The sequence below is a fragment of the Cyanistes caeruleus genome, chromosome 4 (genome assembly GCF_971803275.1).
Source record: "Cyanistes caeruleus chromosome 4, bCyaCae1.hap1.1, whole genome shotgun sequence".
NCBI lineage: Eukaryota > Metazoa > Chordata > Aves > Passeriformes > Paridae > Cyanistes > Cyanistes caeruleus.
The window spans coordinates 49,483,768-49,511,766 of record NC_141704.1 but is presented as its reverse complement, the minus strand read 5'-3'; the positions used below and the strand labels follow the sequence as shown (position 1 = coordinate 49,511,766).

General features: G+C 39.3%; 1 protein-coding gene across 10 annotated transcripts in view; it reads left to right on the top strand.

Moving 5' to 3' along the window:
- SRGAP1 (SLIT-ROBO Rho GTPase activating protein 1) overlaps positions 1-27,999 on the top strand; it is a 139,013-nt gene that overhangs the window by 52,110 nt on the left and 58,904 nt on the right. For 6 of the 10 annotated variants that reach the window (XM_086884567.1, XM_086884566.1, XM_086884568.1 and 3 more), the window contains 3 exons: positions 14,696-14,891; positions 17,302-17,464; positions 25,586-25,648. In XM_086884567.1, coding sequence (XP_086740693.1) covers positions 14,696-14,891; positions 17,302-17,464; positions 25,586-25,648 — 422 coding nt within the window. Of the gene's footprint in view, positions 1-6,833; positions 7,116-14,230; positions 14,489-14,570; positions 14,598-14,695; positions 14,892-17,301; positions 17,465-25,585; positions 25,649-27,999 lie in introns of those variants that run through there. The other 4 variants (XM_086884572.1, XM_023931511.2, XM_086884564.1 and 1 more) reach the window with 4 other exon arrangements.

Genomic DNA, 27,999 nt, shown 5'->3' with positions numbered 1-27,999 from the left:
AGAAATAAAATTTCTAAAAAAAGTACTTTAAGTCCTCTGTAACAATCCAACTCCTTACTGGAATGTCTCTTACTAGAAAACACCAAGCAACCCACTTCTTTGCTCTTCTTTTAACTTTCTTGAGGAAAGTTCTTCTTCTAAGGAAGTTAAAAAAACCATTTTGGGTGAATAAGTTATGGGGCCTTGTTGAACTCTGTCACAGGAGAGGAAGGTAATGCATCTTCTCAGATCACATGAGAATCTGGTGAAAACCGAGAATAAAATCAGTATTTCCCAGGTGTTACAGTTGTGCTGTCTTCACCCTCACCCAGGCAGATCCTGTCTTCCCTGTATTAGTTCTGGTGTGGGATATTTAATGCCACACAAAACCCACATTGTTCCTCTGTGTGCATCATTTGTCAAACTGAGGTTTGAGATTTAGATGGACATGTTTGATAGAAAGGTCACCATTCTGAGCCTCACAAGAATGAGCACAACTGTGCATCCATTCATTTGATCAATACTGCTGCTGTTGTGAGCTGTAAATGGCTTTCTAGACCAGACCTTAATAATGGATGTCTCGTACTGAAGATGGTGCAATATTCTGTGTTTTTATGCTGAAAAGGTACAATTTTCTGAGCTATTTGGCCTTTACTATATTTCTTCTGAAGTAGCACACCTGTATTGAGATGCTTGTCTACAGTCTTTAATAAAGAATGTCATTAATGTCACAAAATCTTGTTCTGTGTTCGTACAAAAGAGTTTTTCAGTCTTTCAGTTCAAAATCTCATTCATCAAAGCAGATTCTTCTGTCCTCTGATGCTCATCCAAATGTTTGCCATGTAAGCTGCCTGCAATGGAGCAAATGATTCTGATCCTCCAAATTTATTTTTTAAAAACCCCAAAAACATATGGGGAATACAGAGGGAGCATATGCCTGCAAAGTAAAACATCCTGGTAAACAGAGAGTTGCATCCTCAAACCAGTGTGTTGTACATGGCTGTCTGGTGCCTGTGTAAAAAGATAATGGAAGTACTTTGTTTTACCCCAAAACAATTAAGGTTCTTGATATCCCTCCCTCCCTGCATTCAGAGAACATCAGAGGAGGTTCTTGAGCAATAGCAGCATTTATCAGGGTGTCTGTGTAGCGCAGTGGGAATACAGTGAAGGCATCTGAAAACCCATTTTCAAAAGGAGACCTGAAACTGAAACTGTTACCAGGTTAATTTTGGATTCATTTGCGTGAGGGCAAATTCTGAAGTCACCCATGTGTAGAGGAATCCAGAGAAAAGGTGCTGGTGGTGGTGAATCCATGCCAGATGAGAGGCAGGTGTATTTGGCATTATAGGAGCAGTGACTGGCCAGACAGGGTGTTCTCTTGCATAGCTAATGAGTGCAGGTTTCTAATAAGGTCGAGTGTCTGAGACATGTCACCACACCAAGCTGATGGACTGTGCACTGTGTGGCAGTGCAAGGAACAAGGATGGCACTTTTTCCTATTATATCTCAGTGAACAAATGCATAGGTCTGAAGGTGCAAATTGGAAGATGTCTGGTGCTCAGGAAAATGCTGACAGTCTTGTCAAGTATTTTCCTGCCAGATGCAGTCTCTGCAAGGCTGCTTATTCTCCTGGATCCACTATTGTTACATCCACTGAAAGCTCTTATTTCTTGCCTTTAATTTCCTTTGGCAGCAGTCATTCAGATATTTTTTTGCTTGGAGATTTAAATGATAAAACTTCTGTCTAAATCAAGCCAAATAATGACATATTAAAAAAAAAAAATCAGAATTTCCTTAGCGCAGGAAATGGCAAGGTTTGGAACTTTTGTTTACATCTTAATTACAAGCTTTTTATTAATTAAAGGACTGAAACTTTGCAGAAGAGGAAAGTTTTTAATTAAAATCATTAAGTGTTTTAGAATTGGAATATGTTTGTTCTCCTTTGTTAAGTCAGAATGCTTAAGGGCTTTCCTGATTTGTTTTGATTTTTAAAATTTTTAATCACCTCTGCCTGCACTGCTTCCATCATCATGGGTAAAGATACTCTCTGAAAGTATCTTTCATTTTCCTGCACAGCACAAGGGTGGATCTGTGCCACTGGCAATGGTACTTCCTGCAGGAAGAGCTCAGGAGAGGCAGGCTCTCCAGCTTGGCCTTCCCAGCAAAACACCTGAGGAACAGAGGCAGGTCAAGCTGAGTGACACCCTTGTTACAGGATGGCAATGAGGAGGTGCTTTAAGAGGATGTTTTTTGAAAGTTCTAAGTGTCCTACACTGAAATTGAACTCCGGTGCATTTGTATCAAAATGCCATTTTCCTATCTAGCCTTAGTGATTATTCAAGAAACAACTAATTATTCAGCAGAGTTAAAATGTTGCAGATGTGCTTCTAGTGCAAAGGACATGAGATAGGTCTTCAGTTACAATCTAATCATGTTGCTTCCCTCGGAAACTACACTAATTCTGGGTGGCTTTTCCACCCACTCTGAGGAGCTCAAGCAGCTTGTTTGGCTTGAGTATGAACTGCTTGTAGGTCTGCCGGAAAACTTTTTCCTAGCAAGCTGGCTTACAACCAGCTTTTTCTATTCAGGCTATTGGCTTTTCTGATCTGAATCTCTCCTTAGAGAATGCCATATAGCTGTGTGGCTAGGGGACTTTCTCTGTGGAAAGTAGGAAAAGCCTGCTTGGCTCCTTGGGAGAAGGAGGCTGGGGTCAGCAGTCTGGCTGGGTATCATGTGCAGTGATATTCCAGACCAAGGGAGGCTTTTGCCTACTCCTGTCTCTAAAACAATTTTGTAAATAGAGCTCTAGGAGAGAAAAATAAGTCTAATTGTAGCTCTTTGGTAGATTTCTGTATTTGCAAGCAATTTCCATGTGATTGACACGATTTTCGGCAGGATAGTTTGTTTTCCAAGCAAATTCATTTTGTTTGGAAGTTGCAAGAGGGGGCTCCTGCAGAGTTTAGCTGGATTCATCTGGGTGTTACAGTTCTATTGAGTCATCTGACAAGCCCCTCTTCATGCCTGAAGTTCTTTATTTTGTCAAATTTTGACCTCATTGGTTAAAGCCAATGCTAATTTGCAGTGAAACAGGGTTTTACAGACAGGGGAAGAATCATAACCTGGAGCAGTGCATCAGAAAGGCTTAACTTGCAGAATGCTTAAATACTGAGCACTTACTGTCTTTGCTTTCCATTCAAGGTAGAGTTGTTTTTTTCCTTCTATCAGCATTTTGTTCCTTCAAAGTAGACAAAAGTAAATGTTGCTCAAACCCCTTTCACAGCTGCTATCTTATTCTTGTTCTTCATAACCTGAAAGTTTGTGTAAACAAGTAAAAATACATCTCCAGGCTTTTTGATGACACCACTTGTTTTGTGCAGGTAGTTGTGAAATGATTGTTGTATAGAGAAGCCACAGACAAGGTCTTTTAGATAATACCCAGCTTGGAAATTAGTAATCTACGGTTTTAGACTGAGTTGACTGCGACAACTTGAACTTCGTGCAGAGGTAGTCTTCTTTTCTTCTTGATTTTTTGCATGACAGGATTATGACAGATTATCACTGAAGTGACAAAGCAGTAGATTAGCACTAAGATGAAAATGTCTATCCAGGCAGAGAGGACAGGACTGATGCTTCAGTAAGCACTGTCTCTGTCCTTTAACAGAGGAGGTGCAGAAAGGAAGTTGCGGTGCAAATGCACATTTTGCAGAAACTGGCAAAAATAAATGCTTTTCAACTGGTTTATCTGTATTTTTGTGCCTTTTAAGGTTTGTTGATAGGTTTAAAATGGAACAGGAATAGAATAATTTTAGGCAAAGGACTGCAGGTAACTTGAGGCAAAGGATTGCAGGTAACTTGAAACTGAAGGTCAGCTGGGTTTAAGTTATCCACTATCTGTTGATAAGCTTAAGTAACTCCAATGGCTTGCCACCGTAGTTTTCTTTTCCAGGAACTGACCTGGTTTCTCCTTATCTCTCTACCTGTCTTTGTTCTATAAATATTTCTGATGAGAACTTAGTAACTTTTTTCATGCAGAAGCAGCAATTTACTTGCCTAGAACATGTTGACATCTCTCTCTGCTCCCCCTGCCCTTTCCAGGAGTTGCTCTCCAGCCTTTTGGTCACAGCAGCCACTTTCAGGCAAAGGGGACAGATTCTTGTCAGTAGTGTGGCCGTTGCAATCCTGGGTTCATATGGTCTGAGCAAGTGTGCTTTGCCACACTTCATGACTTTTTGGTCTTTACTTAATCATTCTGTTTCAACTCTCTTCCCAGTACTCACTGACTCTAACTCATCTTTGTTTAAAAAAAACAAAACAAAACAAAAAGAATGGCCCTAAGGTAAACATTTGGAAATTTAGCACTATTGTAAAACCAGTATCAGGAGTATTCAGAGTATTTCTGATTAAGGAAACTTTACCCAGGATAAAGCCTTCTTTGGCAAATTGTCAGAAGCCTGTGAGACTCATATTGCTTGCTGGCATGTCTGCTTTGTCCTTCCAGCTACCCTTGGTTTTTTTCCCCAGTTGGTATCTCTTTACTGCATTTATTATTTCCAAAGAAGTTTCCCTAATATTTTGCTTATGACTGGATCATGATCTTCTTACAGGATGGAGATTTCTCCATTGTAGATGTCACATCTTTTATTTCTTCACTAAGTTGTGCACAGCCTTCTGTGAATTTACCAAACAATTCTGGTTTTCCCAGAATAAAGATTTTTGCAGGTTACCACTGCCATACAGGTGCTGCTAATGTGCTTCTCAGAGCCGGAATTTTGTGCTTACAAAACATCAAGATTCATTTTCAGTTTAGCCAGGGAACAGGCCTCGGAGCTACAGCTACTGCCCTGCCCATTGCAGTTCTTCTTTACTCACTCCAATGCAGCTTTTGCTACCAGAATGTCTATTTCCAAATGGAGATAGGCTGAAAAGATAGGCAATAATAGGGAGATTATAGCCTTTTTTCAACAGGAATTCTGAACTAAGCACATGAAGCATTCATCCCTTGGCCATTCAGTTAAGGTGTCCTGAGTGGCATCTGTTTCCTACAGCTGTTTTTTTTGTCTTTTCTTCCATAAAGCAATCATCAAATTGCTGGAAACCCTAATCACCCATTTATCTGTTGGGGAGAAACATTTGCAGAATACACAAAACAGTGAATTAATGCAGATAGTGGGTTCTACAAATCATCAACTTTAAATTTTGTTCGTTCTGATATTTCATCTCATTAAAAAAAAAACAAGGGTGATATTTTCCTTTTTTTTTTAACTTCTAACAGATTGAAGACTGTTTCCAGGGGACCTGTAAATATGCAAATTATTTTAGCCCAAAGTTCATTTACTAGCAGATACTATTCTTCATTTTACTGTTGAATGAGTAAGCAAGTTACCTACAGTCTCCTGGGATTTTTTTTTTCTATTCCCATTAGCAGGAACCTTGAATGGTAGGGGCTTTCCTCTTCTGCTACTGTAATGACTGAAGATAAATTTAATTAAATGTGGTCCACAATCCAATTTATACTTCCCTGTAGCAGGAGGAATCTGCCCTGTGACACTGAAGGATTTGTTTTTTCCCAGCTGCTGTTAGTGGAATTTGAGGCTCCGAGTAATTGGGTTCAAAACCATCCTTTGAGGTAGACATTTTATTTTCTCACTTAGGCATTACATCTTCTACCAAATGAGAGCAGTACATAGACAAATGTATTTGTAGCATGGCAAAATTTATCTAATCTTGTTAGGTGACATATAAAAATACCTGTATGTTACTGCTGATTGTATAATAGTTATAATCAACCAACATGGTGATTATCTATTTTACATTTATTAGTACTCCCACAGAATAAGTAATTCCATCATTATAGGGGTTATTCTTTTGTTTAATTATTAAAAATACAAGTTTTCTGTTCAAAGTTTGGCACACAGAACTTTTTTTTTTCCCGTTCCCAAAACATGATGTCCTCTTTCTTAAATCCTCTAATGAGTCAAATTCAGTTTTATTTGCTACATGAAAATAAGACAAGACACTGAAATTTACTTTTGGATAATATCAGAAGATACTGTCAGAAGGCCAAGTAATCCCTTACTGGGGCTTTGGTTTTGCAGACATCTCAGTGGTATGTTTGTCTCACTGAAGAAGAGGAGCATCATGGATCTGTTGCAAAAAAAGGGTTCGTATTTATTTTAGAAGACACAATGGTGCTCAATGTATTAAGTTGTGGGCTTGGAGTTAAACAAATCAAAGCTAAATGAGTAATAGTTGAAAGTATTTTACTGTATGTTAGGTTGGACTGAAAAGTGATGTGGGCAAAATGCTGGCACACAGCACAGATTACTGTTTCCTTTTTGTGTTTAACTGCACTGTTAATTCACCTTGGGACTTAAAGAGCTGTCACTGAACGTCATGGTTGGATCAAATGCTTGCTCTTATTTATGACATGCAGCAGGGTGTGTATCATCCTAAAAATGTTTTATTGACCTCCTGAAGATGTGCCATGCATGGAGAGTCATTTTCACAGGATGTAGGTAGGGAATTTTCTCTAGTTATTAATTTCCGAGTCTTATCACAGTCATAGTTAGCAATTTGCAGGAGATGCCTATCTGATTGATGTGCAGATTTCACATCAATCAACAAAGATAAGCTTTCTTGCTTATCCTGCTGCTCAGGAGTTTCTGGCCTGCACTTCTACTAGCGTAACTCTTATCTTAAGAGCTATGTCACCTGCCAAAGGTTCAGAATAATTAAATTCTTTTGTCAAGAAAAGGCACATCTCTCAACATCTCCTTTCTAGGAGAAGCCTTCAGGTGTTTTCACTTGTCAGCTCTCCACCCGAGATCTTAAGAAGGGAGGAAGGGTTTTATTGTGACAAATAAGTAGAGCTTAACAAAACGGAATGGTGCTGGTCTGGATGCAATCTGTACTCACATCTGTATGGTCAGGAGCTTTATGCTTCTCTGGAGGTAAAGGACATGTGCCTGTACTAAGACTGGAGTCATTTAGGGTAGTGTTGGTGGACCAGTGATGATGCAGTGTCGGTTGCTGACTGGATACTGCTGTGCTATTCAGAGGCAGCTCCATCCTCAGCCTTGCAGCAGCTGAGGCAGAAATTCAACCTGATTTCACCCAGTGAAATGAAACCTTTACAAGTAAGGAAGCTAATTAAGAGTATTAGGTTTTCATTACTGTTCAGAAAACTGGGTTTTCTTTCCTACTGTATCTCCTGGTTTGTGTGGGGTTTTTGGCTCAGAGAGTGCTAATGCCAACCAGGCCTTCCAGACATTGTGCAAAGAATGTTTGTGTGGAGACCTACAAGTCATTTTCTGTTCTGTTGGCAGATACATCATTGGTGAAAGGATAAGAAAGATTTCGGCATACTGATTTCTTTTTAATTTTCTCATGTACCCAGAATTTAAGACTGTAAGGAAATGCTCATGGTATCTTTAACAAGCATTAAAAAAAAAGATGATTGAAGCCCTTAAGAAGCTTCAGAGTAAGTCTTCCCATAGATCTTGACAGTTTAGGTTTTTAGACACCTGCTTTATGATCACATGTCTGCTTGGCAGACAGTTGCACGGGATCTTTTTTTCCCCCCCCCTCTCTTTCTCCCTCCATCTTTTTCACTCTCTCTGTCTTTCTCTGCAGAGTTGATTTGCTCATATAGAGGTGGGGCACTTGGATTTTGGGAGAGTATCTGCTCCCACAGCAGGAGATGAGGGCTGGTCACTCTGGTGAAAGATCTTAAATCAGTCTGTTGATGCAGAGGAGGCATTTTGCCCTTTGCTCTCTACTCTCCTGGTTGGCAGTGTTTTGAGATGAGCTGAGCTTTTACTGTTGAGCAAAATAAAGTTCCTTCTCAGAGGGACAAAATATTTTGTCCCCAGTTGCAGCTCCCGTGACTACAAGGACAGAGTATGCCAGGCTCAAGTTTTGGTAGGACATAGTGCCAGCACTTAGTTATGTGTGCAAAGGAGCAGTTACCACAAAAGCAGTGGCACTCAAAATGTGGTGCAGGCAGACTGCCTGCTTAAATTCATGGTCGCTTGACAGCAGCACTGTTGCAAAAGTGTCCTGCCAAGTCACGAGCTGGCATAGTGCCCTGCATTTAGACTCGGACTGTAGGCAGCCAACTGACCAGCAGCTGTGGCTGTGAATAGCAGGAGGGCGTTAGTCCAAGAACAACAAGAAGAAAAGTTTCTTCTTCTTCTTCATCTTGAGAATTTCTTGGTTCTTCTAGACATGTCTTCTCATTTCCAAAGGATCTGGAAGGTGCCCTAATGCAGCTGTCCTTTTTGAATCCTGTCCACTGGAATCCCCATTACAGGATTCTGCATAGGCCCATGTTATTTATTGCCCAGTCTGTGACAGGAGTAGACAGGAGTGTGTTTGCTTGAATGTATAGAATGAAATTTGCAGCTTTAAGGAGAGGATTCATTGTTTCCCTGCTCCCTTTGTTTGACCAGGACAACTGAAGTGACCCATAAACAATTGTCTGCCTCCTGCAAATGGCTTCTACGGCAGCTTTCCTGCTAATGGCTGCACAAGGATTGTTTTTTATCATTAAGGATGCCAAAGTGCTCAAATGACTATGGTTTACAGTTTTTAAAGAGGTTGACAGATGTCAACAGGGGCTTCAGATTGCTGACTCTTTGTACACCCTTCAGATAGCAGGTGTGATTCTCACTCCCCATCTATATCTATGTTACAGCCTGAAAGACCTGATCTGTCACAGGCAACCTCAGCCACATCCCCCAAAATCCCCAAACAAAAAGTCTGAAATTAATTCTCTGGAAAATAGCACATAGTCAAACATTAAGTTTAATGCTGGGGTATGCATGGCAGAGGTTGCACTTTAAGTGGTGACATGTATAAAGCTGTATGCTCAATATGCTAAGTGAAATTGGTGAGGGTCAGGGTAGAACAAAGTCCACAAAAGCCCTGCCTATGGAAGCTCAAGGACATCACTGTCTCTGCAGCCACACTTCTTACATGCTGAACACAGGGAAGTGATTTCCCCTAGTCTGTCATAGAAGGTTAATGTTGTGGTACAGGCTCATGATCTATTTAAAGGCATTTCTGCAGCAGCCTTGGAGATTTTTACCCCAGCATCTCTCATTAACTGTCAGTCTGGTGGAATTTCCTGGCTTTTGAAGTGGATTTTCCTGCTTGTGGTCAAAGAAAATGGCAACAAGGACCTGAGAGTGAGTGTGAGCCAGACTCCCTGCTGACCACAGAGCTTCCCTTGCCATTTGTCATAGAAATACTTAAATAGCTTTCTAGCCAAGTCTCTGAGAAATAAAAGCTTTCCAGCACTAGCGTCTTTAGGCTGTGTATCTCAGAGACAATACTGGCAACTGGTCCGAGCACCACCATGGATCTGATACCTCTCAGTGTCTTTAGCTTCTTGTCTGTTGAGAGGAACAATAATGTACCTAGGAAGCACGGGAGCACTGATAGGACATGGCATTAAGGAGTACTAGATGTGCACAGGGACACCTCCAGGCCCTTCTCAATGATTCCTGCTGCAGTTTCTCTGCTGGCAGCATCCTTAGTGGGCTGGAGATAAGTGCTTTCCTCAAACAAAATCTCAGCTGCAGATGCTGGCCAGCTGCATGCAGCTGGTCCAAAGCTCTGCTCGATCTTGACAAAGAAGCCCAAATCAAGTTCTTAAAAAGGCAATGGCTGGAATGAAACTGAAATGATCAGTCCCCTCATGCAGCACCCCAGCTTCAACCAGCAGGGGTAGACATGAGCAATTCTTCTTGCTAAATAGCTAGGGCACAATGAGAGGCATATAAGACTCAAGTGTCTTCAGGGAGGAGCTACAAGATGATTAATGCTGCAATAGCTGCTTAATTACAAATACATGTTGGTCACCAGATTATATCTAGGCTGAATTTAAGTTCTGAATATCTTCCTGTGAAATATGATCTGGATATCACTGGCATGACAGTGAGGGATACTTGTGTTGATAGCTCTCTGGGGTAAGAAAAAATGACTAAGTGTAGTGGTTTATAAATGCAAAGTCTAAGATACCACATATTGGTTTTAGTGCATTTGACGAGACATTTTGGGGTGTTTTAAAAGTAATCTTTTTCTTTTTTTTTGTGAAGGAGACATTTAGAGAAAAATGGGAGATGATGCAGATTTGTCTGGTTACCTAAGAGATAAAACCTGCAAACATAACTATGTCTTGTGAGGGCCTCTGTACTCCTAAGAGTTCTGTTGAGTTACTTTTTTTTATGATCTTTTGAAGGAGGAGGCCCTGAGGCTGTTGGTACGATTATCCAGTAATACCACTGCATTAATATGTCTGCATAGTTTGTATATTGTAATCATGACTTAAATATAGCTCCTTGCCAGGCAGGGTGAGGCAGCAGGTGGGAGGGTTGAAGTGCAGCCATGGGGGGTACTGGGGAGACATGTCCTGCTCTGTGGCATTTTCCACAGCTTTCAGCAAACACCAGAGCCCATGTCAGGGCTGCTGTGCAAGCACAAAAGTTAGGTCCACTTAAATGGGAGCTGAGAGTGGCAGGCTGCAACAGCTTTTGGAGTGGCTCAGGCAGGAAGCATCTTGAAGCAGGTGTCTTGATAGCACCTTCTATCAATAATAATGAAGCATTCTTTAGAGTTGCTTTGCTCAAGAGCTGGTAAGAGTTGATGGTGGTCTGAAAGGTCTCCAAGGTCTGAAAAGCTAGGGCATAGCCTAGTGCAGCATGGCTGGAGTACTGCAGGGCAGGCATGGAGGGGGTGGGCATTGCAGTGGGAAGTTCTGTAGCAGGGGCAGCAGTGTTGGTCTGTCCGTAGGTTAATTTGGTTGATACCACGTGTTTACAAGTTGTGAGCTACTGAGGTCAGGAGGGTGTTTCCTGTGACTTTCTTGGGATGTTTGATTGAGCCTGGTGCTTCGGTGTGTGAAAGTGAAGGTGAAGAACTTTGTTCCATGCTGGTGTTTAGCCAGCATTATGATTGTGCCACATTATAATGTATTTCCACAGGTTCCTTCAGGGGGGAGTGGCCTGTCACTGGTTACATAGGCGTTCTTCAGATTAGTACAGTGTATTACTGCAGTGCTATATAAGTCACTATTTATGATACTGTACTGTGTGCAAAGAGGTAACTTTGAAGAGTTAGTTCTGGTTATGATTTAGGCGATGTCAATAGCTTGGCTTCATCTGCTCTGACTTTACTTTCAAAGCAACTATAATCTTGTCTCTTTTTACTTTCCATGGTGCACAGATTTAACCACTTGTCAAGGAAATAAAAATTTGTTGAAAGTTTAGAGTCATATTTTCAAAGCTGTCATAAACAAAATCTAATTTTATACTTAATGCAGTAATTGTAGTGGAGAGTGTCTGCGAGGGCATAACTAAAATAATTTTTAACATTAAAATCTTTAGAAATAAAACTTTATTGAGTTCATTGATTTAATTGCAGTTAAATTAACTGCTTCCTCACTTTAATCGTGTGTGTAAATCTTGGACAAAGCATAGGGTGGATTTAATTTTTTTTTTCCAGTTGATGTGATCTCAGTCTGTTCAAGCTGCAATATAAATGGATGGGATTCCTTTTGAGCCAGCCCCTGGCCAGAAAACCAATGAGCATGAGTCAAAGCTGCCAAGAGAAAGAAGGAGAAGGTGTTAACTCATCCAGTGTTTAAATGGGTCTTTTCCTGGCACAAAATAGCCTGGCAATTTGAGATCAGCCACTCAGCACAACAGAATAGGACAATGTCATTGTCCATTACAACTGGTACCAATTTGACTCAGAATTTAAATGTGCCAGCAAAACAAGAGTAAAGACAGGCACCCTTCTCTTACTTGCTGCACCTGTCTCTGTGTATCTATGGAGTTTGGACAATACCCATTCTGTTTCTTTGAATACAGTGAAGCAATTTTCCATACCACTCTTTCTAGCCCTAGGGAAATCACACATGTGAACTGGTTAAAGAAAATAGCATTGCCTTGGTGCATTTTTCTGTAGCAGTAGGTAATGGGTAGTCTATTATAGTTAATAGTACCTGGACAGTTGTGATTTTGTCATACACAACCACTCAGGCTGCCTGTCTGTTTTGCCAGTACTTGTTCTGGGGGTTTATTGTTGTTTGGGTTTTTTTTTGAAAATCCACTGCTCTTACCAGAAAATGGAAATCACAACATTTTCTGATCTGATTTCTTATTCTTTGCCATCTCCTCAGCCTGCCAGTATGGCATTACACATGTTATTAGTAAAAGAGGAATTAAAAAATGGAGGAGTAGAATGACATGAAAGGTTGGAAGGGGAACTGCTATTGAAGACACTTCTGGACTGACTGTGGTCAGCTAGTATGAGTGGGATGTACAACTCGCCTTTTTCTCCTCCAGCAGGAGGCCACAAAAGCCTTTTGGAGTCAACATGTTCTTTCTCTTTGCTGAATAACCATAAATAACAAATTTTCAAATAACCAGAAATTACAAATCTTCCTTCATAAAGCCGCAACCCTTTGAGCCCCTAATTTTACCAGCCTTACTCAGAGTTTGTACATCTCCATCAGCTTTCACAGATCATGCTTCAATTTTGTTTCCTAAAATACAACTTTGAAGGAAGCCACTGTTGTCCATTGGAAACCCAGACATCATCAGAAAGCCAAGGCAGTTTCTCATATTTTATCTGTTGTCCCCTGTTCATTGTTTCTTGTATTTCTATTCATATATTCCTGTTCCTAAAATCTTTCTCATTCCTGTTGCTATGGTAAAAGCCTGCCTAGAAAAGAAGAATTATAGCAGCAAGATACACTGACCTACAAAATAATCAGAACATAGTTGCTCTGTACAAATCACTGCTTTCCAAGTAACTGCTAAAAAATCTTGAGTAGGAAAGGGAGATGGCCAAAGTATAGGGACCATGTACATGGATCTGGATTTGGTGAAAACTCCAGCTTATGGACAAAATTGCTGACCAGTGAATCTGTACAACTGTTTTCCCACACATAGGAATTTTCCATGATTGCAATATTAACAGTAGTAGACACCCAAAAAAGTGGTCTTGAGTGTCTGTTTCTGTTGTTAACCTTCCGGCTCCGATGTGATTTTCTCCTCTGTGTACATGAATGTCATTGATACAGTGTTGTATTACAGTGGCTCATCCTTGCTGGAGGCACGGTTTCTTTTCCAACAAACTGATTTGAAATGAAGTGAAAACCAAACCGTGAATTTTTTGGTTCACCTCCCAGACTATAAAAATGGATGGTCTCATTAATGATTAACACAGCAGCTGGTAGCTCAAAGGAGATCTGGAAGAAAATACTGCAGTGTCTCCCTCCTCCAGCAAACATGTTGATTTAACAGTTTTCTGTGCTTGTACTACCTTATTTCCGCAGCAAAGTGGATCTCTGCCTTCATGCCTGCTCTAAGATCAGTAAGGATGCACTAGATCTTAGTTGCATCAGATAATTTTTTGCGGTGTTATTACTACTCAGTGGTCTGCAGTTCCATGTGATGTTAGCATGACTTTTAGAATGCTCTTCTATTTCAAACAATGCTGTGGGCCATGAGGATTTCCAGGATCTTTTTGCCCACAGCATGGTTACGTCATTAAGAATCAAGTAAAATTTCACAACAGTTTTGCATTTACATGGACATCACTTCTGGGTGTTTTGCTATTGATAAATCGTTGCTACAGCATTAAACTCTGTAAAAAATATACACTTTTGTATATATTATACACATATATTATTGTCAGAAACCGTTTACTCCTCATTTTTCTCCACAGTGTTAGAGTACATTTTGCCTCGGTAGCTGACAAAAGTGTAATGAACTCTAAAGAACTAGAGGGATCTTTTTAGACTAAATATTCTCAGAATGTGTTTAACTGGTTAGTACTCGGGAAATAAAGTGCTAAAAAACTACCAACAAAAAATTAAAAATTGAAAAAAAACCCCAGAAATCTCTAAAATAAAAACCCTATTACACAGTAATTTTGCATATGGCAAAAAGTGGTAGAAAATCTGGAGGCTTTTCCCTATTGCTTTAAAAGAGAACTGTGAGCATACATTCTCTATTAAACTGAGATTCTTCTCAACTGATCTTTTTTTTTAACACTAAAAAATAGACTATAGTCTCTGGAACCCTGTGCAAATTTTGAATAGTTGTCTCTAAATATAGCTGCATGTTTTCCTCTATATTTGCTGTAAACATTGTTAAATGCATGTATAGTACACCAGTTCCCTCCCTGGCAGAGACAGGGCAGATATGGAAGCTCACCTGTGCACAGTTACAATGGATAATGCCTCCAGGGTTTATCACAGGCTGTTTCTGTGGTGTACCTGATGATAGAACACCTGGCAGTCAGCAGGCTGATCCTGGCCCAAAGGGTGCTTGTTTATCCAGCCATTCTTCAGGGCAGCACCACCTTCTGCAAGATCAAAAGGAGCTTCTCTCACAACTGAATGTTGTGCTAGTGCCAGAGGCCAGGAGGAGGATGGGAGAGGAAGGTGGAGGCTCACCTGAGCCCCTGCCACAGCTGTTTGTGAGACAGACAGCAGGTGGGAGGATGCTGGGCATTAAGTGCGTGGTGGCAAAAGTGGGAGAAATGATAGCTGCCACTGCTGTGACTGCCACAGGACGTGAAATCCAGCTCCAGCTGGCGTAGCTGTGAGGCTGAAGTACACTGGAGTGTTTGTAATTTTGGTTGGTAATACTCAATTAATTTGCTTTCACTGACCTGAGTGCATATGTGTTTCTCTCATTAGAGATCCGAGCTCAACTCGTTGAGCAACAGAAATGCCTGGAGCAGCAGACTGAAATGAGAGTGCAGCTTCTTCAGGATCTGCAGGATTTCTTCCGCAAGAAGTCGGAAATAGAGATGGAGTATTCCCGAAACCTGGAAAAACTGGCAGAGAGGTTCATGGCAAAAACAAGAAGTACAAAGGATCATCAGCAGTACAAGTAAGAGAAACCTGCTTGCCCATCGCCCCTATGTTGTACCTGTTGCTGGTTCAGAGGCCTATTTAAAATTTCCACCCCTGCTTAGTAGCGTAGCTGTTCTCATTGCAGTTGAAGATAGATGAGTGCCTAAATACTGGTGTTGATGTGGCTCTATGCAGTTACTCATGTCAGCTTCTGACAAGTAGTTTCAGTTTCTTAAAAGGTAAGTTGTGCAAATATCCCTAACCTACCATATGGATTTTAAACCACCCAAAATACAGCTAGTATCTAGAAGAGATTCAGAGCCCCAAAAGCTTGAAAATCTGCGTACTCATTTCTAGTGGAGTTGATCGGATTTTGAAGTATATGCATGAAGGTCAGTCAACAACAACAAGAAGGACAATTTTGGCTAAAAAAGACATCAAGAAATAAAACTATTTTGATTTGTTGTTGCATGTGAACTTTGCTATGTCTTCAGCCCTCTGATTCCTGGGGATAAAGATGATGTGAACATTATGTTATTTGCAGTTTAATGTATCCCTTTAATGGCATGGCATCTTTTGTGCAAAACAGGTGGTCAGGTAGTATCTGGCATGACATGTACGTATGTTTTCTGAAATCCTTCATGTGCATCACTTGCTGACATAGTCTCATGTGGTTATTTTCCTGACTTGAGCTGATTAATGAATGCATGTGTCTGGCCCTGTTATGCTTAGGGATTTAGAACACTATTTTGTGTTTGTAAAACTAAAAAATAATTTTCCCAGTGCTGTGCTAGAGAGACACAGATAGAACTTTTGTTTCAGGACAAAAGTCTTCTCCAAATTCATCTGCAAAGGAAAGGTTAATCAAATACTGCTTGCACAGTTCAAAGAGCATTAATATATATTTCTTAAAATTCATTTTAGTGACTCAGCGGTTCTCTGAACTAACCAACTTGTGCATGTATCACCATTTCAGAGAGCCCTGGCTTTTATTCCGCTTGTGGCAAAATATTTTTTCCCTATGTGTACAAGCATCTTTCCTTGTTCTTGAACACGTTAAATCCAGACTAGCAGCTGTGCATGAGGGTTATGACTTGAGTTCTGCCTTTGGCTTTCTTCTTGTAAGAGATTACAGCAAAAGTGGCTTTAGTTGTAGGTCCCCTGAGCTGTTCCCACCATTGCTCCCAATAAACTCAGGAAGGTCTGTGGAATTGGCTTTGAAACACACAAGAGCAGTGAGGACCAAGTAATACCAGCATGGCCCTTCAGGAGTGCTCACTGTCTGACGTGGCTGATAAAACCCCTTGTTGTGAAGTAACACTGCTAAGATGTCTATCTGAAACAAATGGAGGAAGTTTTCTTAACTCCTGATTCATAGCAAAGCAAAGCTCTGATGATTAAGAAAATACTTTAGTCTGTTAATCATTCCTTGTTGCTTTGATTCTGAGGGTGAGAGCCGAAAGTAGGCAATTAGATGGGAATTAAAGGCCATATTTCTAACAATGAGAATAGCTAATTATTAGAAGAGTTTGCCAAGAGGTGGAGGAGTTTCTCCCTCAATTCATCACCACTTCTGCCTATTTTATCTTAATGTGTTTTATGCTTTCAACTAAAGGAGAATTCCTGTAAAAGAAGAAAAAAAAAAAAGAGCAGTAAGTTTCTAGAGCAGTTAGTTGAAAGGCAAACTTTATACTAAAATGTCAATAAAATCATAAGACAAATTTTATAAATAAGTTTATGATGTCTGTGAAATAGTTGCTGAACTGTATGTATTTTTATTTTGCCTTGTGTAAAAGAAATGAGAAGTCATCTTTGATTTCACTTTTTGCTACATTAAAGCTAGGAGTGGACCTCATTACATTGCAAACAGTCTGTCCTGTGAATTCAGAATTGGATCACTGGAAAAAGTCCAGTGCTGCTCTTTGTCTTGTAATTGACACATCTAGGACTTTCAGTAGTAGTGTTTTATGAAAGCTGTGAATTTATGAGCATTGCTTACAGAATGTGGATGCTTGAGACATTTTCTTCTACTTCATCACTTACACAAATCCAATGCAGTGAAATAGCTACATCTGCAGTTTTGCTTATGAAGGATTTGGGTTGTGCTTCCAGTGCTTGTTTATTTCTAACATCAAAAATCAATTACTGTTACTCTTCCAGGAGTGACCTTTATTGATTTTAAACATTTACATGTACTCCTTCTCTAAGCTTTGTAGCAAGATATTTTTATACTTTCAGGTGGCTTGCAGAGTATCCATGCTTCATGACACTTGAATGTGTCTTAAAAGTCTCTGCCTAACCTGAGTTATTCCAAGAATGGATAGACTGTGCAGAAGTAGCTATTTTTATGTAACAAGTTATGACTGTAAATGTCAGTGAGATGTTTCAGTTAATAACATAACCTTTTCATTTCTTTACATTATACATGTGTGTATCTCCATCCTCAGGAAAGACCAGAACCTCTTGTCACCAGTGAATTGCTGGTACTTACTCCTGAACCAAGTGAGAAGAGAAAGCAAAGACCATGCAACATTGAGTGATATCTACCTGAACAATGTGATCATGCGATTCATGCAGATAAGTGAAGACTCCACTAGAATGTTCAAGAAGGTAATGCCTCTCCTGCAGTCCCCCATCCAGGCTTATAAAATGCATGAGGGAGGCAAAAGTGTCCTAATAGATAACATGTGAGGAGAAGATTCAGCACACACAGCATAAAATCTGTTTTAGCATCCATATAAATTCTTCATGACTGTTCTCTTGAAGCAAATACTTAGTGCTGAAATGCCTGGGATCCTGCTGTATATGCTGGTGACCTTAAGAGCTGAATCACAAATATCCAAAAAGCAGGGGAAAAGCCTGTCCTCTAAAAAGCACCATGTATGTCTACCCATGCAGAAAGGAAACAGTTTTTGCTTAGGACTCCCAAAATAGTAATGCTGTATTAATGAATTATTTGTAAAAAAAGAATTTCATTGTGAATGAAACAGATTGAAGACAGAGCAAGAGTTTGTTTTGTAGTCCCTTAACATAAAGCTGGTAGCATATGCTGCAGTTCTCCTAAAAGTGTTTCCTTTTCTTTCTTTCTTTCTAATGTTAAATATGAACATACACTTTTGAAAACACAAGTATTGCTATTAGATCCTTTAAGTGTTGTCTCTGGACATGTTTGTCCTTGTCCATGACTGCTGATGTATTTTCATAGCACATGCAATGTGTAAATCCCTCATGTGCTAGGCAAGCACTCTAGGCAACCTTAGCTCAAGATCTACATAATGTGTTTGCAGTCATTGTTGTTAAAATGTTCCAAAAGAAAAAAAGATTGTAAATGCGTATTTGTTAGTCACAGTGAGATGCTGGTAGACAATTGGCACACAGAAGAGTTCAAGAAGAGTAAAGGTTAAAAGATGTAAATTGTGTGATGAAATGATAGCAACAGTATGCAAGTTAATGTTTTCAAAATAGGTTATATGGTTTCACATATACCTGACCATAATTCTAGATAGCACTGGGGTGGGGAGAGGAATAATTTAAGGAGCACATAGCTTGTACTTAGAGGAACTTAGCACATAGGTTGTACTTAGAGGAAATAAAAGTAAAAATGTAAATCAAACTTCCAGGTATGCATTAAAATCTGCAGCAGGGGCAGAGTTGAAGTTTATAGTTTCTCAGTCAGTAATGGATTGTTCATATAACATGTCTGATATGTAAAACTGTAATTTGCTAACCACTCAATGTATTTATATGGAAGATAGTTACAGAAGTTGATCCAGTCATGAGAAAAGTGATTTGAACAGGCTGCAGTACTGCCTATGTGCAGATATCTGAGTGGCAAACTAGTAGAATTCTTTTTTTTAAATTGAATCTGGAGTAGTTTTCCAGTTGTTAATGTCTTATCTTTAAAATATTTTCTTAACAGGTGTACATTATTAGACAAGTCTGTTTGCTTTCAGCATAGTTCAGTTCTTTGGTACTAGAAACTTTGCTTTCCCTTCTGTCCAAGTGGACTGTACAATGGTATATTGTTAAAGTTTTCCATGGAGAAGTGTGTCCTTTTCTATTCACTCATAATTTATGAATGCTGCAGCTTCTCTCTCAAAAGGAGGAAAATACATGGGTATTTTCAGTATGTTAACAGGAGGCATATTGTCCCATCTCCCTGATAAACTTGTCTCTGTCCTCCGTGTTGTACCCATGCAGGTGCAACATTTCAAATTTTCTCTTTCTAGCATAGCTTCTTGAAGAAGATCAAGCAGCTGCTCTCTCTGTTTTATTCCTTACCTGGATTTTCTAAAGGTAGAAGAGCATGGAGATTGAGGTGGTCCTGCCATGCATAACCTGAAGCTCATACTAGTAGAGCCCAGATTCTCAGCTGCCCTTTTCTACCTCTCATCAGGGTTTGCCAGCTGACACTCAGCTTGAGAGTGTCATGTCAATCAGCTGTTAGCTGAGGTGGAGCCTGGGCTGAGGGAGCTAGGTAGAGGGTGTGTGCAGGGATCTAAGCCAGTCCCATTATGTTTGGGGAAGGGTGGCAGAAAGACATGCAGCACCTCAGCGTGGTATAAGTCAGCTTCATGGGCACATGGACTGAATGTGGCAGTGCTTGTTCACCAGTATCAATTCTGAGCACACATGTTTAAGACATTTTGTCAGGCTCAGTACTTGTTGCAGAAGGTTGGTATTTCCACTGAGCTCCAGCATGCACAGTTCTTGCTGTGGTGCTTGCTGCAGAATACTGGTGATTTATTTGCTGTTAGTTTCTAGGTGCAGACCTGATGATGCTCTTCCATGATCCTGTAATAATTTGTGTCAGATGTGAATGAGCAGTCTATCTTAAGGTACTCACAGAACTGCATAATGGATGTTTACCAGGCAACAAAAAGATCACATGCAAAACACATGTCCTGTGCTACAGTTCTCTTTGCAAGAAAGAGGTCACAGGGGCAAAGAGAAGGTGTGCTTAGAGTGAGAAAAGTGACAGCCAACAGTGTCCTCCATGAAAATTTTAATCTCCCTGAAGAAAGTGGCATTGATTTTGTTGGAGATTTTTAAACATCAAATAGCATATTCATGCAATTTCTGTCAATTTCTGTGATTCTGCAGATCACTTTTGGAAAAAAATGTACTTAGAATAAAATAGTGTCAGAGAAGAGTATAATCAGTCTCAATAGGTGTCATATCCCTATGAAAGCATATGGAATTTGTTCACTGTTCACAGATTTTGAATTAAAGTAGAGACAAACCATCTCCTGCAGATACTTCCACTCTGGAATCTGATCATACTGTTCTGTGAAATATGTACTGTCTCTCTAAGTAATAAATATAAATAACAAGAAAAGCAGTAATACGAATATTTTAAAAATAGACTAACAAGTGTGTCCTGTCAAGAGCAGGAAATACCTGTATTCTGTTTGCTCTCACAGTATTGTATACAAGAGCATGTAATGTCTACAATTCTATAATTTACAAATACCAGTTAGTCAAGTTTCTCTATATTCAATGATTAAATCTTTCAGTTATATATCTTACAGCTTATTAATCTAACGGTGTTACACGTCACTACTTTTACCTTGTTTTAGTTCCCCATCAGTCTTGAAGCAGCAAGGTGCTTTACTCCATTTCCAAGTCTGGAGAGTAAGTACATACACGAAGTCTGTGATCAGAACAGATCTTCATTGTGCTGCTCTGAAACCACAGTCTTCCTGCTGCAGAAGGGGAAAGTGTCTGAGCCATTGCCCCATTGCCCACAAGCGAGATAAGGCGAGACAACAGAAAACTCATAATCACTCTGAACTTCTTGACTCTTTCTACTCCCTCTTTTTTTCTCTCCCTTTCTCCTTCCAGGAGAATGGGACTTGCCATTCTGCTTCTCAATGGTAGAAGTTACTGACTTTTTCCATCTTGCTGGTGGGCATGTTGGTTCTCAAATAAAACTTTTCCATTAAGTGAGTCCAACATTTTCTAGAGGAGGGTGGCTTGAATTTGTACCTTAAGACAGACTCCAGCTTGCATTATAGTAAAGAAAAGATCAAATAATTTCCCCATTTCCCAGCCATGCTTACCACTGGAGTATTGTTTTGTTGCCCCTCCTATGTGAGATATAGCACAAGCCAAAATTTGCAGCAACCCCTTTTTCTACGTGTTCTGTAAAAGGTGTGTGCAATAGCCAGTGATGATCTGGTAAAATATAGTGGTGAGGGTGTCTGTGTTCCTTGTTTTTGTACCTTGTCCTTGTCCCCGCTTTCTGTTCTTCATCATTCTGGTTTCTTCCTTTTGTGTATTTATACACCTGTCTGGACATTTGGATTGTTTTAGGGAAATGGTCCCTGTTGGCTCTACCTTACATGGTCTGATGGGACAGGATATGTTGTATTCAGATACCTGATTGTACATGGCTTTGCTGTCTACTCTGGCCTCCTTAACATGTCAATATCAATTAATTTTGTTCTCCCAAGAGCTATTTGTCATTCTTTTTTTTCAAGGGGTCAGGAACTGGCATCTGTTCAAATGTACTAAATGCAGGACAAAGATTGATGTAATGCAGAGATTTTGTAGCATTTATTGGAAGACATTATGTCAGGCCTCATACTTTCAGATAAGCACCTAATCTCTTCTCTTTAGTTGCTGGAATATAAAAGCAGTAAGATTGCTGTTGATGCCTGGCCTGCATGATGCACATAAAATTACAAAAATAAAGCAGCAGAGTTCAAACCTTACATGCTTGCACGTTTCTTCAGGCAGATGGGGTAGTTGATCTCATGAGGACAATTAAAGAATAAAGTAATAAGGATAAATGTCAAGCAGAAGGGAAAAATATTGTGCAGAATATTTCATGCAGTGACTTTGGTTACCCCAGCAGTAATAATCAACTGTATAAACACATACCCACCAAATCCTTAAGCAGATTTGTATATTTATATTTTATAAACATGTATTTTCTTTGGACAGAAATCTACATAAGCCAAGATGAACATATCATCTAATGTTTACAGTAAAAGATGCTGGAGAAACCAAGTATAATAAATATTTTAGTTCCTTAATCTGGCTATTAACAAAGAACATGACTACCTACTGAATCTGTTTGGTGTTATACAGATTGTGGCACATAGATTTTTTGCATCATTTTCTTAAACATTTAAATGTTTAAAAGGATAACAAAGCTGTTTGTTGCTATAGAATGGCAATGTCTGGGACAAAATTTTGCTGAGTTGGCCATGTTGGTGTCACACAGCTCATGAAACCTCCATAAAAGAAGGGTTTACACTTCACTTCCCACAGGGACTAGCAGCAGACTCATTTAAAAGCAATAGGCACAGAATATTTTCCTTAAAGTATGTAACTGAGTTGTTGTGTGTGCTAAATACAGCCACTAAAGAGTTCCAAGAAGAACTGGACTGACCCTTAAATTTCAGTTGAAATAAACAAGAGTAAAGCTGGAGTGCCAAAGGATGCTTTAACAGAAATAGATGGAAATTTTTTAACAGACTTCAATGAAAATGTATTAATGTGGTGTAAAATTTTAAGTTGCTCAGACTTTAATCCAGAAATGCAAATTTTGCTAACATCAGTAGGACCACTGGTGTGTTGAAAGGAGAGTTTAGGTACACTTAGGTAATTTGCTTGTCTGTAGCATGGGTATGATCTCTGCTGATATCAGGTGAAAAAATTAGACCTCTGTCTCTTAATTCCTTGAACCAGATTAGTAACATATATAATATTTTTAGCAGGAATTTGCATGTGCCTTAACATTTTTATTATATTCTTCTTTCTTTTGGTTAATAGGTACTAGTGCATTTCTCAGGGACACAGTGAATAAATAAGCACCTTCAGTGATTGTTTGTCTGGTTCTAGTACCCTGATTAGAGTTATCAACTCAGCTCCAGGAAAATGTGTGCTGCATCTTATATTCTATTGTTTGGGTACCCTGAGGGCAAGCTCCTAGAGGAGCACACCATTCACACACGCTGAACCCTACTGCAGGGAATGGGTAGCATAAACAAGAAATAGGAAAGCAATTAACCACTGAAAATAAATTCACTTCTTAACTGGTGCTCTAAGATGCCATATATTACACAGTAAAAGCCATATCACTTGCCACTCAAGTCAGTATTTCTTAATCTTAAATGGTAATGAAAAATGCAATGGTTCTTGAAAAATAAATCCCTCTTACACTGCTAAGTTTAACCTCTGTGAGTTAGAGTCCACAGATGAAATGGTGGAAGGATGATTTCTTTGTGATTGTGTGGCATTGCTTGGTTGTCATTTCCCAATTTCCACTCTTTTTGCTGATCACCTCCCTCCTTCTCCTTTTGCTTTGTATTTTAAAGCTTATTGTCCTTTTACAAAAGCATCTTTCTCTGTTGTGATCTCTTACATTCACTTTCAAATTTACCATTGATCACTGTGTTGCCCTGGAAAAGATCATGTATACATGCTAAGCAGTAAATCCTGAGGGCTGGACTGCTTGTCTTACAGTGCTGGACAGAGCTTAAAAGGAGCAAAGGGAGGAAATGGGTCCTACTAAAGTAGTGATCATTCATCAAATCCTCAGCTCATCTGGTGGGTATTTGCATTAAGGTGGGGCTGCATTAAGAAGAGAAAAGAAGGCTGCATTCTTCAATGAACTGCTGTGCACTTTGTTTACAGTAAAATCTCAAGGGGTAAAGAGGAATTTGATTTGAGGTTTTCTGTCCCACCTTCTCAAACAAACTTTGCTCTACCAGGCTAAGGCATCCTGCCTTAGAATTGCTGTTGCTGCATTTAGGACATGACTTCTCATCAGCCTCAAGATGGCTGTGAGAAAAAGTTAAAAGGGATAAATTGCTTGAAGCTGGAGTTCTTCTAGAGTTTCCTCCCACATGGGTATGCTCTCATCTTAATGTCAAACATCTTATTTGTATGTTTTGCCCTTCTTTCAGCTAAAATAATTTTAAAAACCACTCATATTCAGCACTATAGAAGCAGCTGTCCGAGAATAAACAGGTGGCCTCTGCTTGGAGCTTTGAGGATGTGTGTAAGCTCTGTTAGAGCTGCAGTGCTGACTTTTAAAGGCAGGGTGCCAATGTAAAGCAATGAAAAGCAACTCTGAATTTTTGCTAAAGATTTTATGGCACTTCCCTGCAGCAGCTTTGCAAATCTGCAGTTCTTTCCCAATTCTTCAGAAGCACTCTTTGTGCTGTTACATATAAGAAATTTTGTCCTTCTTATTAGATGAAAATAATCTGATATTTGCAAAGAAATGGAAGTAATAAACCTTGTGTTCTAGATACTTCAGAACTAATGCATGCCTCATAAAAATACCAATCTTTGAAAAGTATAAGCAATAAGGAAAGTTGCATAGTAATCCTGTGTACCTCAGCTTCAGAGCAGCTGTCTTACTGTGCCTTAGCTACTACAGCTAATGCCCTTGGGAATACGAGAATTTCACTGAAGTTTTTATTTTTAATTATATTCCTATCTTGTCAGTGTCAAACCATCTTGCATATAAGGATTGAATACTGATAAGTGATACAACAGGTGCTTTAAAATACTTCCCAGAGTTGGGGTAGGATGGTAGGAGCAGGAGAAAAAACACACAAAATTTTCTGTTTGAGCTGCTGTATATATCTGTTTCATCCTTCTGGGAGACACAGTGGGTGGGATGTGTGGTATGGTTTTTCCTCATACATGGATGCAGTGCTGCAAATTCTCATTCTGAAACCATTATTCCTTCAGGTGTTTTAGTGATGACCAAGTATGCATTAGCAGCTTTGGAGATGAGTTGTCCCTGGGGATTTTCCTTTGGCTTCCATACAAATACAAAGTATTCCTCATAGCTAAGGCCATTATCTATCATGTGGTTGGAATTTTTAGAAGCCAGACTAATTATCTATTTATTCACAGAAAAAAAATCTCACATTTCCAGCATGGATGTTAGAATGCTGAACATCACAGAAGAAGTGTTGCCAGGCTGTTTGCCAAGTCCTGTAGCTCTATTCTGTAGCTGTTTTCCAAAGGCTGTGATACAAATGCCTTCAACTCTTGCACAGTTGCCACCATTTTCATCAGATTGAACTGCTGTGGAAAACTAACAAAGGAGTATATTTCAATGAGAATCCAATTAAATACTCTTGTTTTGACATATTTGCTTGGATAATAACTACTGCTAAGCATTTCTCTTTTTTTGGTCAGAATGAAAGTAAAGTCACAGTCCAGAAAAACTAAACAAAGCTGGTTCAGAAGCCCACTCTGTGGAATATTATGCAGTTGGGTATCTGTTTCAGAGAGGAGCCACAATTATTTCTTGCATAAATATTTAGATAGTTGCATGTGCTGAGAAACAAAGACTCTCCTAGATGTAAAATTGGGCAGGACGTCCCTCTAGAATATCACAGTCTGCATGGTTTAGTTTTTGTATATATCACAGCAATTATCAAACAGTACACAGTTTGTTCTATTAAAAACATTAATCTTGAACTTTACCCTTTCTGTTGGCATCTAATTTCCTAATGCTTTATGGGAAAAATATCTTCAATTACTTCTGGGTTTCTTTTTATAAGTCTTCTGTCCAGATGTTATCTGTCTGTCTCTGCATCCCTGAATTGCTCTTTTTAGTGCACTGTAATTCAGAATGGGTTTTGTGAGCAAGATTGTATTCACTGTCCAGGATGAACAATGAGTATAAATATCAAGAAAGAAATGTATGGTGCAGTTTTTATATGCCCTTTTCTAATGAGTTTTTTTTAATTACAGAGTAAAGAGATTTCATTTCAGCTTCATGAAGACTTAATGAAGGTACTTAACGAGCTTTACACAGTAAGTACAGTTACTTATTTAGCTTATCTTATACAAATTCCATATCAGACTACTTCTGTAAGCTTTAAGTGGTCTCTCATCAACTAAGTTACCCCCAATGGAGTTACTTATTTTTGTCTTTTACAGAAGGCTAAACTATAATTTTGAAAAGACTACTCACTTATTTAAAATACATATGCTAATGCTTTCAGGATTACTCTTTACTTTAAACCCGTATTTTCCCCCCAGATTCTGGTAAGCCAATTTATTATAAGCTTTGTTGTTTATTAATGAGACATTTGTACTCAGAGTGTACCAGAGAAAACTTCTTTTTCTGCGTTGTTTTTGTCCATGCTGCCATCTGCTTAGTTTGACTTGTGAACTGCAGCCAGTAGAAAATCATAGGTGTTTGCCAATCCAGTGCTGTCTAAATGTTACTTATGTGCCCTTTCCCATCCCTGACTAGGATAAGTAAATAATGAAAAGAAAACCAGAGGATTTTGTAGACTTTCCATACCATTTAGAGAGATCAAGACAAAAAAACACTGTGAACATTCTGGCATGCTTCTGCTAATCTGTAGGCAAATCTGAGAGAACTTAGGTCTGAAACTATTTTCTTGTTTGAAACCCATTTACACAACTTGTTACTGCAAAACAATGTCTTGTCTACCTGATAACTGTTTCCCCAGCTATTTTTTGAAGGGGGTATGTTGTGAAAAAGAAAAGAAGCAATAATTACCCTTTTTTAAAAACACAGCTGTAGAATCAAGAAGAGTTGGTGATATGCATCTCTTCTAAAAGCCGGTTGATTCCTGATCATTGAGGAAGTTGCACATTTAAATTCTCTTTTTTTGTCTGGAAGAACTGAAACATACATGCTCCAGTACCCTGCGTAACAGTCTCTGGACAGCTCTGTTCCCCATCGTCAAGATTTGGAGGACCATAAAAAAACCTTACAATATTGATATCAAGAAACATTTGTGAAGTTTAGGAACCTATCAGTGATCACGTCTCCACAGGCAGAGCTCAAACATTACTTTTGTGCATCTTGATGATTTTTCTTTTGACCTAGGGAAAATTGTGCAGCCATCAGTGGATGGGTTGAAGAACATCTGAACTCAAGAACAACTGAGGTGGCAAAAAGGAGATCCAAAGAAAATTAGACTTGTCTTTCTGCACTGAGTTCTTTTGAATTGTTATGGACACAGATTGCCAAAGCCTTCCTTAAACTACCACCCCCCTTTTTCTTTTCATTCGGGATTGAATCATGACACCACAATTTTGTAGGGTGTGATACTGCAAAGCCTTCTTAGCTGAATCCCGTAGTCAGTGAAGTGTTCTGGGATCAGCTTCTGCAAAGTAGTGATAGCCACAGACAATTCACGCAGCTGCAGGGGCTCAGTGACTGCAGGAGCCGTGGCACAAGTGGGACTTGAGTGCTGAATAAGCCCTGAAGATAGAGTCTTGTTTCAATTAAACAGTTGCATAACTCCAGTGTCTGGCGAGGCTTGGGATTAGTGCCTGTGCTCCCAGGACAGGGAAACAGTGAAGCATGTGCTCAGTTTCTGAAGCACCAGTGAAAATCTGCAGTAGACTTGGATATTTTCAATCTTTTTCTTTACACTAGTGCTATGTCTTCACACTGATAACAATTACATTTAATCAGATATTAACTTCCATACTGTGGCTTCCAGCGCATGCTAATTCCTTTCTCAGAATTCAAGATTTATTTCTTAAATGGGAATATTTTTTATGTTATAATAATTCTGAATTTGTCCACAATTTGAGTCAGGCTGCCTGCTGCAAGATGGTTTCTTGGGATGGAATTTACTTCACATGATTTTCAGACATCTGCAGTGTTTATACAAATATCTTAGCATGCTATCGGGGTTCCAGTTAAAGTCCCTGGAAATCTAATATGTGCAGATGAGACCACTTTAATCAGATGCAAGAATCTGCTTCAGATTAAGTGATCTGTACTGTTAACTTTATTGTCCAGCTTTTCATTGATTGCAAAGGGCAGCTGTACATGTCCACATTTAGCTAAATAAAGCCCACACATAATAAAGTGACAATATGGTGCAGAGTAGCATCTGTTTCACTGCTTACATGTTTAGAATGGTCATCATCATATCTGTGTATTATGTCTGTTCTTGTACATAAAGAGAGAACAGTATCTAGACAGATGGGGACCTCACGCACAGGTTTTTAATTCTTTATGATATTTCCTGTGTAAAGAATAGGATCATACTTATCAGAACAAGTATTGACAGTTTTAATCTCCGGCAGTAATATTTCAGTCACAAAAAGGAGATGTCATCTTCTTGTTTGCCCCATGATTTATAGGGGGGGGGAAGTTAAATAAAAACAAA